Source organism: Peromyscus californicus, unplaced genomic scaffold, assembly GCF_007827085.1.
Source record: "Peromyscus californicus insignis strain IS unplaced genomic scaffold, ASM782708v3 Scaffold_23__1_contigs__length_62951481, whole genome shotgun sequence".
In the NCBI taxonomy this organism is placed as follows: domain Eukaryota; kingdom Metazoa; phylum Chordata; class Mammalia; order Rodentia; family Cricetidae; genus Peromyscus; species Peromyscus californicus.
In genome coordinates, this window is record NW_026294534.1 from 9,847,094 (window position 1) to 9,865,717 (window position 18,624).

An 18,624-nucleotide genomic window follows, 5' to 3' on the forward strand; every position below is an offset into this window, starting at 1 on the left:
TATTGGTTACAAACTGTATGGCCGTGGCAGGCTTCTTGCTAACTGTTCTTACAGCTTAAATTAATCCATTTTTATTAATCTATACCTTGCCACATGGCTCATGGCTTACCAGCATCTTTACATGCTGTTTCTCATCATGGCGGCTGGCAGTGTCTCTCTCACCCAGCTTCCTGTTCTCTCAATTCTCCTCTCTGTTAGTCCCGCCTATACTTCCTGCCTGGCCACTGACCAATCAGCAACATATTTGACATACAGACCATCCCACAGCACCTATGTGAGAGTCCACACAGCCTGTTTCCTCCACCTGGGCAGAAGGAGCAGAGGAGGGGTATCCCAAGCGCCTTTACAGCGTTACCTGCTTATGGATGGTGGTGCAGACCCATGAGAGTCCCACTAGAGAGGACACACTCCTCTGCAGGATGTGGGGATGGGTGTCTTGCTCCACAGCTGAACTGGACAGGTGGGACAGGAACAGGATGCTCTTAATCCATACAGGGATCCCTAGACTCCTGCTAACAGCCACCAGATGGGCAGCATTCCTCAGGCTGCATGAGAGTCTAAGTCTCCACAAACAGTGGAGGAGCGTGGACATGACTACAAGGCCATCTGGAGGGTCACTTATGGCCTCACAAAGTCCAGCTAGGGTCTGAAGCTCAGCTTTGTCCCCCACCATGTGATAGTCCTCCTGTCCTATCCTCAGTCACACAGGCTTCCCGGGGATGCTGCTGTCCCTTGGGCAGCCTCCTCCCAGACCCCCGGCAGACCTCACCCCTATACAATACCTGGATCCCTTCGTTCTGAAAGGCCCACCATGTCCTGAACAGGAACTCCAGGCTGTCCACTCCCGAGTCACAGCAGCCACCCTCCCCCTTGATTGTCAGCCTTCTCAGTCTGGTTTGTTCCTTCCCATGGTGCTGGGTAGCTCACTTCTAGGGAGCTATGTCCGTTCCCGGCTTGGGCAGCACTGCCCACCCATCCTCGCTGTCTCTCCTTCCATTAAGGAAGTCTCAGTTGGGCCCGGTGGACCTGAGCCTCTCTAGATATGAAGTCTCCAAGCATGTGACGACCAGGACACCCTTTCTTCCTTGCTGGCTCCCCAACATGTAAGTGCAGAAGCAGGACCACAACCCTGGATAGTCTCAACAGTTTGAAGAGTTATATGTGTGAAATCACTGGGCATCCCCATGCTCAGCAGCGACTTGGGGGTGTTTTCTTTGTCTCCCCTGCTCCCCTTCCTGTCCTCACTCTGCTCGTTTGGGATGGTTTGCTTTGAATCTGGCTTATTCCCTGGTCAGGTCATGAACTTCCCATTTCTGTTCTATACCTTCCTGGACTAGGCCTGCCTGGGGCATTACAGGCCATGGATAACCCAGGACCGATACACTGTTCTAAGGGCCTCACAAGAATGCCAGGGAAAGGCTTGTCCACAGAGGCTACCCAAGCAGCCTGCGTGGGCACAGACGGTCAGTTCAGATGGTCAGAGCTCCTCTGGCGCCTGCTCCCTTCTGCAGGAGACATTCTGCTCTCTTGTTTTTTGAATGTAATGTCGTCCGGTCTCTGAAGAACATTTGCAAAGGCATTACCCAGTCAACATGAAATTATAACTGCATAGACATTTAGATGACAACATACAGTTTGGGTTTTGTTTATATGACATGAGTCTTTGAGGCCTTATTGGCTTGTGTCATCTGTGGTCACAATCTGGGCATGCCTCGGGGCACCCAGGCCGCCAGCCAGGCTCCAAGGGAAGGTACTCTTGGATGGTAAAGCACCATCCTGGCGTGTTGATTTTCAAGTTCAATAGGATCTCGCCTGGATGCCTCCTCCTCTTTGACTCCCACCTCTACTGGGAGCCTCTGGGGACTGTGTGCAGAATGTACATTGCTGAGTTCAAAGACGGAGGTGACGCAGGCCGGCCAGCAGCACAGCTCGGGTGCATGGCTGGGGCTGTGATCGCAGCTGGTTATTCTCTGCCCTCTTGGATCCGGGTTCTTGTGAGGGCCGGAGGGATCAGGCAGGTGGATATGATGGGTCTCTGAGCTGACCTGGACTGTTTGGAGTTTGAATGGTACATACAGTAACATGGCTGGCTGAGTCCTGAAGGATATATATTCAAGAGCCATCCCTGGAAGCTGGGCCAGGACGTCCTGGGAGCACAGTGGCTGCAGAGGCCTGAGGCAGCCTTGGGGGTCTTTGCATAGACTGCAGCAGTAAAGACACAGGCTGGCAGGGAGCCCTCCTGGTGCATTGGTCATCGGCTTTCTCCGATGTGCTGAGGCTGTCTCCTCAGGCTTACACCGGACCAGGCCCACCAGCTGCGCCCCTCTAGCTATGGCCTACCTAACCTTCACCCCACCTCAATGGGAGCCTACGCAATGTCCGCTTCACCTGGAGCATGTCCAGAGTTGTGTCTCAACCTGTGAATAGGGCTTTGTTCTTAGGGATTACTTAACACAATATTTCATGTCAACAAGTCCAGGTGAGTTCCTTCCTGCATAGCCATGGACTTGGGCTGGGAGCAGAGAAGGGCAGAGAGGCTGAGACAGTGTGGAAGCATTCCCAGGAGCGCCGTTTGCAAGACAAGAAGGGATTAAGTGGAAAGCACTGCACTGGCTGTGCAGACAGGCAGGGCTGGGTCAGTGGGCAGTGCCAGCCATGTGAGTGGGTGGTGCAGATGGTTGGGTTAGCAGACTGTGCTGGCAGGGTCACTGGCTGGCACCAGCTGGGTCAGTACAGAGTGCTGATGGCGGGGTCACTGGCTGGTGGGGTCAGTGGGCAGTGCTGGTGAGCACAGAGACGCACAGAGCCAATGCAGGGTGGCTTTGCTTTTCTCTAGAGCCCCCGGGCACTGCTGCCTACTCTGGTTTCTAGCTGGCCTCTGTTTCTTACTGCTGCTAAGTGATGCCATCAGCCTGGGTTTATCTCATGACACTTTCAGGTGCCCAGTGGCCACGCTTCTTTGGTCCCAGTCTTTCTGGACTGTATAGAGTTCGAAAGTACCTACTGATTGCTCTCATCTGCTCCACAAGGGCCTGAGGCCCGGGAAAGGCATGTCCCAGGGCCGGATCTGCGTTCACAGAACACAGCTCATCTGTGTCCATTCTTTCATGAGACCAGCAGCCCGAGTCCTCAGAACCCTAGACCTGTTTTGGCTCCAGGAATAAAGGCAAGGATGAGGTCACGTGAGCTCCAGGAGATGGGGCGGTGCTCGTTCCAGCAGCCACGTGTTCCTCTTGGGGAGGTGGCGTGGAAGAGGTCAGCATCCCTCTCCCAGTGAGTCTCGCACAGCTGTGCCCTTTGCTTCCTGTGGTTTCTCACCACTTACCAGGAAGAAGCCCTCCCATAAACCCCTTCGTTCTTACTTTGTTGAAACCCTTGGATTTCCAGCAAATACCAGGCAGGTTGATGGGTGGAGGAGGGTCAGCACGGGATCAGAACATCAGTCACAGACGTTGCCTAGCAATGCAGCACTGTGCACGTGTGTATCCGGCCAAGGTGCCTCACACTGAGACGTGCACTTACCACGGGCATGGGGTGTCTCACCTACGGCCCCTCTGAGAGAGATTCTGTCACCTGGCATGGGTTCCATGCGAGCAGCTGCAGCACAGAGGTCTCGGTACTTGCCCAGGTCTTGTTGGCCGGCAAAGGGCTTTGCCTCTACCCTAGGTGCTGGACGTTCAGGCTCGACCCCAAACACTTGTCCCCATTATAGCCCTGGTGTATCTTGCAGATCCTCAAGCTACAGTGTCTTCATCTGAAATAACAGGGTCTGTCCTCAGAGCTGGGGTGCGGTTATACTCTCAGTGGTCAGTCAGTCAAGCCTGGCTGTGGCTCACCACATGTATGGCAGAGGGAGCCAACACCGCAAGTGCCGTGTGGTGGCGGAACGATGCGGGTTTCAGAGCTGAGACAGCAGGTGCCCACTGAAGAGGCCTAGCCACTCAGGTGGGCATCTAAGCGACTTCTAGTGCTCATGAGGGTAAGATGGAGCCACCTGGCCATGCATGGGGGCAATGCAAGAGGCGTATAACAGAGAGCACATTCAAGCAAGGTTGGCAGACAGACAGGGACTTTGTATACTGGCAGATGATGGGGCTTGGCATGGGCAGTCAACTCGTCTTCATGAGAACATGGTTTGACTTTACTGAAAGTGCCAAAGCCAACATGAAGCCTGCTAATTAGGGTGAAAGAATTCACTGGGCTGGTTTGGCATCTTAGATGTTGTGAGGTGCAAAGCTTTGCCTGCTCGCTCTCTCTCTCTCCTGTCATTAGGCAGGAAGTATGTGGAGAGCCCGTGGCTGAAGAGGCAGGGGTGCCACCCACCGGGCATTGCATCCACCTGTCTGTCACTGGAACAGAAGCATATGGAGGAGATCTGAAAGCAGTTTGCTTTTCTTCCCACTGTTCTGGTGGAATCTAGGGAGGGTGATGAGTGATTCACAGAGGGATCCAGGGCTGGTGTTGAGTGGTCCCAGGCAGGATCCATGGCTGGTGTTGAGCTGTCCTGTGGGGCGTTTACCCAACCACCCCCACAGTTCCCCAGAGTTTTCTTGAGTGCGAGCAGCAGGAAATATTAGATAGAAGGATTTATTGCGGAGAATCTTGCGGAGATAAACAGATAGAAAATAAAGGATAGCCTCGAGAGGGCCTGGAACCTTTTCCAATGGGCCCCGACTGTCTCTGCCCCAAGGTTTTTATAGAGACGCCAAGGGGTGGAGCAAAAGACCTCCTCCCCCAGGACTGCCAAGTGCAGACCATCTCAGACACCTGCACTCAGGCCCGTGGTCCTAATCATCCTCCATGAGGACCTGCTGGGTAAAGCCATGAGGAACCCGAGAACGGGCTCCCACACTGTCCCAAGCAGGACCCATGGCTGGTGTTGAGCTGTCCCAAGCAGGATCCAGGGCTGGTGTTGAGCTGTCCCAAGCAGGATCCAGGGCTGGTGTTGAGTGGTCCCAAGCAGGATCCAGGGCAGGTATTAAGTAATCCCAGGCAGGATCCATGGCTGGTGTTGAGCTGTCCCAAGCAGGATCCATGGCTGGTGTTGAGCTGTCCCAAGCAGGACCCATGGCTGGTGTTGAGCTGTCCCAAGCAGGATCCAGGGCTGGTGTTGAGCTGTCCCAGGCAGGATCCATGGCTGGTGTTGAGCTGTCCCAAGCAGGATCCATGGCTGGTGTTGAGCTGTCCCAGGCAGGATCCATGGCTGGTGTTGAGCTGTCCCAAGCAGGATCCAGGGCTGGTGTTGAGTGGTCCCTGGATGAAGCTAGGATGGGTATTGAGTGGTTTGGTGTGGATCAGACTACCCTTCTCACAAGATACTGTTTCTCAAATTCAGTTTTTTCAAATATATGTAGAGAATGAAGCACAGAAAGTGAAGACAGGACAGAAACACAGCCTGTGGAGCTTGACCCTGCTGACCCCAGAGGTAGCTAAGAAAATGTGAGTGTTGTTCCTGATGAGGAACAGGTTTTACAAAAAAAACTATTGTCAGCACAAAACCCCAGCTCTCACCTCGAAGGGGATAAGAGAGGATTCTGGAGCCAAATATGAACGATGGTGGCTGGGAACAGAACCATGTCCCTGTGTGGTAGCAGTTTCCCGAAGTGTTTTATAGTAACAACAACGGGCACTTGGTTACCTCAGGTAGGTGAGTTACAGCAAAGTAGAGGAAGCTGTTCCAGGGCTCTGATGTTGTCTGATGACATTCTTAATCTTTGGGGTGGTGGAGGCTAGGAATCTGTCTTAGTCAGTGTACTGTTGCTGTGAGGAGACACCATGACCACGGCAACTCTTATAAAGGAGAACATTTAACTGGGGCCGGCTTACAGGTTCAGAGGTTCAGTCCATTGTCATCATGGTGGGAATCATAGGGGCATGCAGGCAGACACGGTGCAGGAGAAGGAGCCGAGAGTTCTACATCTGGATCGGCTGGCAGCAGGAAGAGAGTGTGACACTGGCTTCTGAAACCTCAAAGTCCAGCCCCCATGCCACACTTCCTCCAGCAAGGCCACACCTTTGATAAAGCCACTTCCTGTGAGTCTCTGGAAGCCATTTTCGTTCAAGCCACCACAGGGTCTGTTCTGTATTTGCCTCACAGTCACAAGGATGGTGGGTCACACACGGGCTAGAGTGGGGTGGAGATTGGATGTTTAGGGCCTAAGATAGCCCAAGATAATTATGCTCTGGGCTTGGGAGTATTCCCGCTCTCCACAGTCATTGATGTTCCGATCAGTAAGCAGCCACGCAAAGTGTTGAATGTGGCTGCAGCTTTTCCCCTGGGAATTTCACTCAACGCTGCTGAGGTTTTATTTGAAGGAAGAGGAGAAACTGTTTGGTTTATGGGTTGACTTCTCCCCTTAGAGCGCGGCGTGAAATCTGGCAAAGTCCTGCTGTGGTGTTGGTTGAGAGGGCTCTGGCCAGGGCCTCGGGTTCCTGGCCGTGGTTCAAGGTGAAGTCCAGCGCACTGAGAACCCTTTGTCTGTTTTGCTCTGGATTGTCCCTTCTTGGGAGATTTGCAAGTATTTGCAACTAATAGATGGTAAGTGCTGTCATTACAGCTGGGAGTGACGGCGGTGACCTCTTTCCTTGTTACAGGTTGTTTCTAGAAAGTCCCGAATGGTGTCTCCTGGGAAGGCTTTTTATACCAACTTGATGGACAATGTTTCTGCTTGTAGGGGCTCCTGTCCCCTGATGCTGACCAAGCGTGGAGAAAGGAGGCGAGGCTGAGCATGGACCAAGGAGAGCCTTCACCTCCTGTGCCTGCAGGTAGGGGTCTGCCTCCTTAGAGGTGTCCCTGGGGGGCTGGAGAGATGGCCCAGTGGTTAAGAGCACTGGCTGCTCTTCCAGAGGACCTGGGTTCAGTTCCCGGCACCCACATGGCAGCTCACAACTGTCTGTAACTCCAGCTCCAGGGGATCTCATGCCAAATGCACATTAAAAAAAAAAAAGTTAGAGAAATTTTAAAAAATTAAAAAAAAAAAAAGAGGTGTCCCTGAAACCTGTGGTCCTGAGGAGTTTTGAGGACTCCAGCTTCCAGAATCACTAAATTGCTACTACTTGGCATGGGGCAAGAAAGAGAAGGTTGGTATTGTGGTATAGATGGGACCTGAGCTTTGGGCTTGCCCCTGTGGTATAGCAGCATACCTGGGTGCTTGGGAGCCAGCTGTCTGTGTCCAAACACGTGATATGTTTTCAGCATCTTGGCTTCCATGAGGTTTCTTTTGTTTGGTCCAGCGTGGGTCGTACCTCAGGGCGTGTGCAGTCCATACTTGGGGATAGGCTCAGCCTTCCAGTCATGTTCCCTCCGGAACTGGCAACCTCTTGAGCATGGGGGTGGGAGGGTGGGGATGGACTGGGGCAGTGTTCTTTCTGCATCTATCCCCTGTGGGCAGCTCAAGGCCAAACTGGGCGCCCTCTTCTACCTGCTCAGTTGACAAAAGGAGGGGCCTTTGGTTGGTTTCTTTTGAAGACTGTCTGTCAGAGAGACCACTACCCACCCACCCTGCAGATAGAGAAGGAGGCAAGGTCTGAAGGTTAGGGTGAGCTGTGGCTGTGAGGCAGCTTGACCGCATGAGGCTGGCCGTTGTTCCGCTATGTGTCCAGTACCCTCAGGTGTGGGCTGAAAGGGGCTGACCTTTGTCACACTTGGCTCTGGCCCTCCTGTCCCACTGTCTGCTGCCTGGGAGCTCTGGGCCTACATGGTGACACACGGGGGTCACAAATAGCACGCGTACAGCTGTTTCCTAGGAGCATCTAAGACCTGGAGACACCAGGAGGGACCCAGGTCATGAACTGGATAGATAGAAGGTGCCAGTGTACACTGCCACCCCAAGGGGACTCCCGTGTGGGTGAAGATTCAGGCTAGAAGCTCGCCCGCCGGGGTTTGCTCCACCCAGGAAACGTCGGCTATGAAAGCAAGTTCCAAGCCATCTCTCCACGAGGATTTATAGGCGCTAGCAATTGCTGGTAGGGGAGAGAGATTTGATTTTCTTCAGTGGTATACAACCTAATGAAGCTCACCAGATCCGTCTCTCTCTGTCTCTGTCTCTCTGTCACACACACACACACACACACACACACACACACACACACACACACACATATACGCGCGCGCGTGCGCTCAGGAAAGTACAAAGAGGAGGGGCCGTCAGTCATCAGGAGTGAGAAGGAGAGGAGGGAGGATGATGGGAGGGCTGGGTATCATTGCGTGACATGACCTTGACCAGGAACAGCTTCATTCCGTTCATTCAGACCACGGGTTCGAGCATGGCAGTGAGGATGTGGGTCAGAAACCTCCTCCATGGGGGTGGGCCCGCCCTCTGAAGGCAGGGCCTCTGCTGTCTTTTCAAGTAAGTGCCAAGTGGTCTTGGACTGCGAAGGTGAAACTGGAAATGGAACCTCAGTGAGGTCCAGCTTAACGTGGGACCCCATCACCTACCTCCGTTGTTTTGTGTAAAGAACAATGTGGGTGGGGTACAGCCATGTGGCGGGGAGACATTACCTCTTCCAGACCTCGGTAATCATTTCCAGAGCCATCCAGGCTCCTCATCCTGGGGCTCTGTTGCTGCCATGGGGGGTCACTGAACATCTCCCGACTACTGATGGTCTTGGTTAGGCCAGTTGTGCCCAGCTGTGGCTGCTGTTGGAGTCAGCTCCCTGGTTCTGGCAGGCTGCAGGCCCACATTGTAATGCTCGCCTTTCTGTCAGCCACACTTGGCTGCTGAAAGGCCACCCCATCCCACCCCCCAGGTTGGATGAGCAATCTCCACTCCCGGTATACTTCCCTATAGGGGAGAAATACACCATGCACACTTTGGAGGGGGGTGGGGTGGGGGGATAACACTCCACCCCTAGGTCAGGGTGTACGGTTTTGTCACTTAGGCCCTCTGCAGACCGCTGTGCAAAGCTCTCGTGCCTTCCAGAAGCTCACTAGCACAGCCTTCAGCTTCCTGTTAAGTTTTCCCCCTGGGAACTCTGGCTTTACACAGTCTTGCCACGTTTGCCTTGGGGTGACCTGGACAGACCTGCTTGTCTGTTTTGCTTGTTTACATGCCGGTCTGCATCCTTCAGACCTGCTGGAGCCTCTCCGGCCCCAGTGTGAGGTTCAGCAAGGCCAGTAGAGCCTTAGACTGGTCCCACTGCCCCTGCTGAACCAGCCTCTTTCTCAGCTCTCCTGTGAACACAGTTCTCTTTGCCCCACACTGCTGTTCTTGCATCTGGTGGCTCCAGTGCTACTTACCCTCCAGGTGCCTCCCAGGCCCTGATACTCATGGGGACCTCAGCCAGCAATAACCAGGTGTGCCTAATGGTCCATGAGTCAGTCCACCAAGGACCGATTTCCCTCATTTTGTCTCAGGACACTCAGCTTTTGTTTCAAGGAGGGGTGAGTGGTTTTATTGCCAGGTTTCTCTGCTTCCACGGCCCTCAGCTTGATCCCATCCACCACCACGTCCCACAGCTTCGCAAGCCATGCACTTGAGGGCTCCTTAGCCTGAAAGTCGTTGCCAGTTCAAGCAGTTCAGATGCTGAGTCTTGCCTGAGTTTCATGGTTTCCAGGCTGTGCCATCACTGGGGCTCCCATCATCAAAGCTTTTCCTCTTCCTCTGTGTTGAAAGTCAGGTCGGAGGGCTATTAGCACTTCTGTCTCACGCTCTCCCTCCTCGCTCGCTGTCCGGTTCTACCTGTGGGCTCCCAAGATCTTCAACCCCAGGAGGGCTCCTCAGAGAGAAATCTCACTTGGACTATCTTTCCCTTCATCCTGCCAGCTATAAAAGTCGACACCTCCAACTTACGCTCCCTTTTCCCACTTCTGCAAACAGGAGCCGAGTGCAGAGGGGGGCATCATCCACATACCTTTCCCCGTTTGAATTCTTCCATTACACGGGCAAGCAAGTTCTCTCTGGCAGACCGCTCAGCCTCCGTCACGTGTCTCCCTGCCTGGAGCAAGGGCCGCACAACAGCTGCCAGAACTCGCCTGGGATTCTCTTCTGTACACGCCACTTTCATGGATCACAATACGTTCTCTAACCCTCTAGCTGGTTTGGGGGTGTCCCCATAGTCTTGTGGCAGTTGTGTTTCCTCAAGGAGATGTGCCACCCCATAGCTCAGAGAGGAAGACAGTGCTGGCATGGAATCCAGAGCGGTTCCCATTCTAGGACGTGCTCTGCTACTGAACTACACCCCGTCCCAAGAAACCCTGCGCGAAGTGAAATGTGTTTATTTCAGCCACGCTTGCTTTCTTTCCCTTCCCCTGCCAAAAGAGCAGTCTGGAACCGTTCTAATTGTGAGGTAGACGTTAAGTGGCCCTTCATCCTGCCAGGGGGCGATGTGAGGTGTGTCATTACGAATAGCAAGACCATGGACTTGTCCTGCGGATGGAGGGTCTGTTAGTAAATCAAGCCCTTCTCCTCTCCTCACGTTGTTTTGGTGTGACAAGGAAGGAGATCAGATTTTCCTAGTCACAGCACGGATTTCAGACGTGAGAGATGCTTTCCCCCTCTCCTCCTTTCCCTCTCTGTTGTTCTTTTTTCCACCTTGCGGCGAAGCCAAGGAAATCGTAGCTCCGATCCAGAGTCCCGCTGCTGTCTCTAGTGATGCTGCCAACTGCATCCCCAGGGGCCGGGCTCAGGCCCTCCACCTCTCCTGCTGGGTTTGTCCTGTCCCGGCTGGTACACGTGCCGTCCCGGAAGCAAATGTCGGCATTGTGGTTTCTGCTATTTTCAGCTTCAGAAAATGAAGTGAAATATGACACCAATAACAATGAAGAGGAAGAGGGGGAATTGTTTGACTTTGACAGTGGAGATGAAGTCCCCGAAGCGGATCGCCAGGCCCCGTCAGCCAACGGGACCGGAGGTGCCGAAGCAGGTGTTGCCGGAGAGACCGGCGGCGAGACCACCTCCCCCGCAGGTCAGTCACACAGCCATGCTGCCCCGGGGTCCTGCAGGAGGCACCCTGACCTCTCGGTGCTTCCAGGACTTCGGTAGGTAGTTTCCATCTCTGTAACAAAATCCCCGAGGTAAGGATGTGAGCTTTGCTTGGTCTCACACTCCCGGAGGGTCTGGGTCTGTAGGATAGGAGAGCAAAGCAGACCTCCTCCTCACACGATGACACTCCGGAAGCAGAGCAAGACTCAGAGAGACAAGGTAGCTCCTTCAGAGGCGCACATGTGCGGCTCCAGTGACCCCCCTCCCAGGTGGTTCCCCCCTTTTGGTATCTCATTCAGCGAGGAGCTCATCCCTGGGTGACCAGGGTCCATTCACCCCTCGTAGCGCCACCTGCTGGGGACCAAGCCTTCAGCCTGTAAGCCTTGGGTGGGGGTGGGTTTCACATATAAATCACGACAAGGGCAGTTTTGGGGGTTAGAGAAGTCTGGTCTCTGTGATGAGCTGGAAGAGCTGTATGCAGCTTTGGAGGATGTTTTGTTGTTGTTGTTGTTGTTGTCATTTTCCCTCAGTTTCCATTCTCGTTGCTCTAACCCTCCATTTGTAGAGGCAGAAGTCTGCTATTTTCTAATAGATGTCACTTCCCATTTTATCACTGTTCGTAAACTGGGATGGATCGCCTGTGGGAGTTCATGTTCTTCAAGTCTGGAGGTAGATCTGGGACTTTGGCTCCTTAGCCAGATAGGCTGCTTAGATGCGGCAGTGGTCACTGTGGTCGAGGACCAGCTCCTCCTCCTTTGTCCCCAGCCAGGGCTGTCCGTGTGCTTCTTTGACTCTCCTTGTCTGATACACTGTCCTGGGAGCCTCTGGGCAGAGTCTCTTCCACCTGTGCCCAGGGGTGAGGCCAGCTCTTCATTCCCCGGTGTACCACAAGGACCTGGGCTTCACAGCCTCCTGTGGTGATCTGAGAGAGCTGGGGGTCCTGACGCCGGTGGTGGATGCAGGGTTCCCATGCCCTTGCTGTAGACACAGGGACCACATACATCCTTTACACCTGGTTTACTAACTGCTGTCCCTCTGTCCTCCAGGAAATGGAAATGGAAACGGAACTAGAGCCGAACCTGCCCCTGAGGCTGAGCCTGCGAAACCTGTGGTCCCAACAAGAGTGAACCCCTACTCTGTCATTGACATTACACCATTCCAGGAGGACCAGCCACCATCTCCAGACGCAAACGTGGAGGAGGAAGGGGTGGGCCTGCGCGTGCCCAGTGGTTACTCTGTGCCTGTGCCCTGTGGCTATGCCGTCCCGTCGAACCTGCCGTTGCTGCTGCCGGCCTACTCCAGTCCTGTCGTCATCCGAGCCAAGTCTGTGGAAGAGGAAGGTAGGCCGCCCAGAGCTCCTCCGCACAGCGGCAAGGTGCAGCGGTTACAAAGTCCATGTCCGGCCTCTCCTTTCCCTTCCTAAGTTACTTATCTGTGGTGTTGGAGAACGAGCCCAGGCTATAACCCCTCCTGTAACTGTTTGGGTGCAGTGAAGGGACCGCTCAGAGGCAGCTGTGTGTTCTGGAACCTCCGGCCCCTGCACACCGGGGAGAGCTTGTGTGGCCTTTACACTAGAGCTGGCCCCAGCTCTGCATTCTCTAACTTATCGTCACCGTTCTAGAGTGTGTGCGCGTCCCATCTTCTCCTAATCTGTGCGCCTCAGCACGGGGTCTCTGTAATCTTCTCTGTGGTAGAGGTCAGAAGATAAACATGCACACCTTGTCCTTAAGTGCTAGGACTTAGTGCTTCTACCAAGCAAAATACATACAAAAATAAGAAAATAGATTGTTTTAAGTCATGTCGAATTATTTTTTAAATAAAGTGCTTCAAATGGTGTTCAGTTATTCATCACTTTAAAATGACAGATTTTTCTTTTCTTCCTCAGTACTAGGGTTTGAATCTGTAGCCCTGTACATGCTAGGCAAGTCCTCTGCCAGTGAGCCACATCCACAGCCCTTTTTGACTACTTATTTTGAGAGCAGGTCTTGCTAAGCTGCCCATGTTGGCCTTGAATTCACTCTGTAGCCTAGGCAGTCAGGAACTCATGATCCTTCTGCCTCAGCTGCCCGAAGTAGCTGTACCACATGCCTGGCATATGGACACATTTTCTCTGACTGCAAAGACCATCATTTTTAGACAGCTGCTCTCCTGCATACATATGGTCGATTTCCACAGGAAACATTTCTCTTTAGAACCTTCTATGGTTTCCAGTATTCAAAACTGAGTTTTCTTTAAAAATTGTTTTCTTGGTTATTAACTGTAAAGGAAAGAGCCCCTACTGAATTTCCCATGTAACTGTGAATCAGAATTCTGCCTCTGAGCCTCCCCAAGTGTAAGAAGAATGTCTCACCTTGGGTATCCCAATGTGTTCCCTGGAGAGACGTAGAGACCCTTGAGATGCGAGAAGGAAGGACTCGGCAGAAATGCCCTGGTGAGGGACTGAGTTCCGAGCTACTGGCCTCCGGACACCTGGTGCCCACATCTTGCCCTAGAGGAGGAGGCTGCTATGCTCCACAAAGCTTCCCTGGGACCCATATCCTCAAGTCTCCCGTCATAGCCAATGCTGGCAGCCCAGCTGGAGCTCGGGCCTTGGCCACCTGGTGGGAGCCAGCCCTGGCAAAGAGCTCTGATCACTGTCTACAGCCCTCTGCTGGCCAGGGACCTCTGGTGCCCTACTTCCTGCACATGCTCACTTGCCCCCCTCCGTCCGTGTCCTGCCTGTGTCTTGGAGGGCCCACTCTTCACCTGACTTCCTAGAAGCAGGCTCTTGCACCGAACAGCGGTGGGCATGGGGAAGCACCTGAAGCGTCCAGTCAGGTCCGGGGCTGTGTGAGTCAGAAATGGGAGGAAACTGCCAGTCAGACCAGAGAGCGCCTGGACAACTTGTGTGAGGAGGAAGTTGGGTTTATCACGCGTCACCGTTCCTCTGTCCACACTGTCCTTTGGGTTTGCCAGGTACCTGTGTTGTAAGTCAAGTGGTAACTTGCACGAGAACTCAGAACTGCAAGAGCGCTGTGTCAGCTCTAAGTATTGCAACAAATACTCGAGTGAACAATTTAAAGAGAAGGAAGGTGTGCTTTGGCTCATGGCTCTTGGGGGCTCATCCCGTGGCCACGGCCGCGTTGCTGTGAGGCAGAACGTCAGAGAATGGTGGGAGAGTGTACATGGAACAAAGCGACTGCTGTCATGGCGGCCAGGAAACGGTTAGAGGCAGGGCATTGCCACCCTGTGGCCTGCTTTCTCAGACTAGGCTCCACCTCCAGAAGTCTTCATCACTTTCCAGTAACGCCATCAAACTATGACCCCACTGGTGGTTAACATTTGATGTCAGAGCCCTTATAGTTCGGTCACCCCTCAGTGATTGGACCACTTAACCCGGGGACTATGACCTCAGTACAGGAGCCCCTGGGGGACACTGTATCCAAGCCTGATATGTGTTGTGCTTCCTCCCTCCAGGCTGGTGTATGATGTGTGTTTGTGTTAATCTGTGTCACAGACCTGGTATCTCACATTCTGTCACGAATACATTTTATCCAAGAGCTGAACATTTTCTAATCTGTGGTAGTGTAAGGCTGTTGTGGAAACATCTTGTCAGGTGTGAAACACTGTCCATCTTTTCTCTTGGCAGAAGCAGCAGAAGTTTCGGGAGACGGGCAGTGCAATTCCCTAAGCTCCGAGGACCTTCCACACAGGTACCTGTGCTAACCCCGGATCGTCTGTGTCTGTGGCCTTACCTTGAGGGCTGCGCTCACCCCACTGGGTTCTCAGGCCATCCGAGCTGCAGGAAGACACTCCCTTGACCCTCAGGGTGCTACTGTTGTGGGTCCTACCTGCTTCCAGGCCCTCCTGGGAGCCACAGCCTCAAAGTGTCCCCTCTCTGCAGCATCAGTGCAGCTGTGAGATGGGGACCAGTCGTGTCCTCTCTCCGTCATCAGGCCGTGTTACCCCTGCATGGCTGTGGCTGCTCTTGACTGGGTCTCCCCTTTAGTCATTAAAGATTAAAGTATCCCAAACTCGAAATTCTAGAAATCACTGGAATTTCTAGAGAGAAATAGTCACATGGCAAGAACTTTTTATTGAGCGGGAGTGGAGAATTTGTCACAAAGCAGACCCACCAAGACTTCCCCCCCCACCCCCTGAAACTATAGCTCTATGTATGATTACAAGTTAGTAGTCAGTTCTATTGAGGAGACGGAGACAAAAGAATCATAAGTTCTAGACTACTAGGCTAGGCTGCATAGTGAGATACTGTTTCCCAAAACTAAAACTAGGGCTGGGCAGTTGCCTTTGTGACTGCCCCAGCGGGAGGTGGCTGTCTTGGGGCCTGTCACCCTGCCACCCTTTCGTCAACGTGTTGAGACCTCACAGTGAATCCCTTCCTGTCATTCTCTGTGGGAAGTGTCACAGTAGCTTCATATCGTGTAAGACCTGTCCAAGTCCCTGTCTGCCTGTGACTGTCACCCTGTAGGGTATAGCTAGCTCTGTGGTCCTGGTGCCTTCCTCCTGCCAGCCTGTGCTGGAGAAAGAGGAGGCTGGGGCCTTGCACAGTCAGGTGGAATGATGTATGACCTTCGGGTTGTACAGAAAACATGGCACTTCTGACACTACTGTGTGTGTGTGATTGTTGACAGAGCTATGTATGTGAACTTGAACTTGGGATTCTTGTAGTTGTGTCCAGGAAGACCTACAGCAAGCATAATAGTGTGCACGCGCACGCGCGCACACACACACACACACACACACACACACACACACACACACACACACGAATACTGTAGGTCGCTCAGCTCCCCATGACTGGTATGCTTCTCCACGCTCTCAGTTCATGATGTCTTTACTTCCAGTGGCGATCAAGGCAGCCAGGAGGGCAGCGCCCTGGCCCGGTGGGCAGCCGACCCTGCCAACACAGCATGGATGGAAAGTAAGTACCACTGACCCAGGGGCCTGGATCCCCGCCCCTGAGCGCCTACGGTCTTTGACAATGGATGGTGGTGGGTTTCCTTTCCTGGCTGAGATCAGACCGGAAGCTTTAACACGCTCTCGGTTACTCGAGCGCTAACAAAAGCTTATGTGGAGAAGCTTCCCCAGACTCTGAAGTGGCCTTTTGCTCTGTCTTGGGGCAGTCACAGCTCTGCACGGAGCACTTACCCCTCCTGCTTCTTCCTGGTACGGACTGGCTTCACTGTATGATGGGGAGGGAGCTAACACTCCGACCTGCCGCCTGTCTTCAGCCATTCTCCATGGAGACACCATCGACGCTTCTTGGATCCCCTCCAGACTGTGGGGGTGCTCGGGGGTGGCGTCCAGGTCTCAGATTCCACAGTTGTTTTTTAAGAAGCCGAGATGTTTTTAGCCAATCATTTTTTGATTTTTTTAAGGAAGTAAGGATTATGTCTTTTATTACCCAGTGGCTCCTTGTTTCTGTGTAACTGTTTTGTATGATTGGCTTAGAGGTCAAACTGCCTCAGCTGCCTCAGCTGGTCAAGTGTCTTCCTGAAAGTTTTGGTTTGGTTTGAACTCTGACTTTGACACAGGTTCTAGGGTGATTGTGGTGGCTCTTTTGGGGCTGCTGCCTCAGAACCATCACAAGAACCCATAAATCTCTTGTTGTATACATGGCGCTCAGGTTTCTTCTGTGTCTGCACCCCGCCTCCCAAACCCAAACAGTCAGCTGCTTAAAAACAACCCAGCCCTGCCTCGGGAGGAGAGCTCTTTACTGTGGCCACAGCTGGTAGGTGCGAGTGGTGTACCAGCTGCCACCACAGCTTCAGAATTGCGGTTTCTGGGCCTGCTCTCCATGGTGATGAGTAGCCATGCTACATGTGGGGGACAGTTCATTTATACTCTGTCTCCCATGGTTTTCAGTACGGTAATACACCATGGTTGGGTGTGCTTCCGTAGAAACGATAACACAAATACCTTGGAAAATTAACTTCAAAAGCCTTTAGATGAAGCATCTATCCACATAAGGCATGTAAGCACTTTACATATTCAGATCAGTTTCAATGTCGTTGGTGATCCGATGTGACCATCTTATATAGTGTATTACATTTTTACAACACCCCCACCCCCATCACACACATTTGTTAAGAAAACTTACCCACAGAACACTCGTGTCCCCATAATCCTGGGTGGGAAACCGCCCTGTGCATTTGACACTGTATGATGGGGAGGGAGCTAACGTGTAGGTCAGTGGATTCCTCATTGATGTGGTTCCAGTGGATACTCCTTTTATTCCTAAGACCGTGTACCACCTTTGTATTTCGAACCCCACAAGCTTACCCCTGTTCAAAAGAGCCATGGAGAGGTACATTGTGAACACAGTGATAGAGAGAGTGGGCCTGGAAACTGCGAACTGCCCCCTGTTGGTCCTGTTTCACGTCTTTTCTGTTTTGAGATGAAGCTATAATTCAGAGTGGTTCTTCTGTCTGGGATGCAGTCGACCACCCCTCTACACTAACCATTGGGATGTTTATAACACCACACTCACTGCTTCTGGCCAGATTTTAACAGACCTTCCCTTCTTATTGCAGATCCAGAGGAAGCAATTTACGATGACGTTCCAAGGGAGAACTCCGACTCTGAACCAGGTTTGATCTTGTCTGGACCGGAGTTTTAGGTCTAGTTTAGCAGCCTTTTGTTTTGGGTGCAAATGTAGCTAGTGCCTGTGCAACCCCCTGGGTCCAGCATGCGTGTTTTCTGTCCTGGTGGTTTGGGTGCTTATCTTGTATGGTGTGTTTGAGGACTGGTGTGCTTGCTCACAGCACTTGAGGCACAAGAGTGAAAGATATGGAAAATAGGAGCAAAGGTTGGAAACATTGAGGCTAAGGCATTCTAGGACACATCTAGGAAGTGATATAAAGGGGGAAGCACAGAAAGTCAGGTTACGGTTCTCTAGATCGAAAGGAAAACATACGCCGTCGGATCACAGCGATGATACAGGCCTAAAGCAGGGTTCATCGACCTTGATCTAGAACCTGGCAGATGTAAACGAAACCGCCGAGCACCAGATCGCTGCGAAAATCTTAAAGCAGCAAAGGAAACAGATGAGCCATTGAAAGCTGTGGGGGAAGGACGGCAGGCCACTGGGTAGCTGGAAGAGGGCTTCCACATCCAGACAAGCACAATCTCTTCAACGTGCCACGGCAGCCAGAAGCTTGGGTTTGTCCTCACAGAGTCAGGAAGCATTAGGCAGCAGGAGAGCTGTGAGCGTGGGCAGACCTGTGGTGAACCACAGGGCACAGTGGAGGCGGTTGACAGGTGGGCTGACCCTCAGCGCTGCAGGGAGCTGGGCCCCTCTGCCCTGGCAAGGTAGTGGCTAGCTTTCTTGTTTTTTGTGGCTTGTGCTTTTGTTTGGCTATGAAAGGTTCAGTGTGTATTTGATGGGCAGCACCTGAGAGCATAGAAATATGTCCTTTAGCTTCTAAACCAGTGAGCAAAACCAATGAAGTCAAAAGCAAGGAAGGAAATATGATGGTGACCAAAATGTGACCAGTCTAACTAACAGCCTATGAGGTGTCACAACAGCTGGCATTATTAGCCAGCGTAACCAGTACACGTTAGGTTTCCTGCTTTGTGGCATTATTGCAGGGACAGAGTGGCCTCACAGGACCGGCTCCATATGCATACAGAAAGTTACATCTGAGGTGTGGCCAGAAACAGGTTCCTTGTGTAATTGGAGTGTGAGATTTTAACCAAGGCC

At 52.7% G+C, this 18,624-nt stretch overlaps 1 protein-coding gene across 1 annotated transcript in view; it reads left to right on the plus strand.

Annotated features, from left to right (window-relative positions):
• Positions 1-18,624, plus strand: part of Arhgef10 (Rho guanine nucleotide exchange factor 10) — a 91,460-nt gene that overhangs the window by 6,589 nt on the left and 66,247 nt on the right. Inside the window, 6 exon segments of the mRNA XM_052751763.1 lie at positions 6,675-6,765; positions 10,723-10,905; positions 11,969-12,262; positions 14,551-14,614; positions 15,767-15,843; positions 17,456-17,512. Coding sequence (XP_052607723.1) covers positions 6,675-6,765; positions 10,723-10,905; positions 11,969-12,262; positions 14,551-14,614; positions 15,767-15,843; positions 17,456-17,512 — 766 coding nt within the window.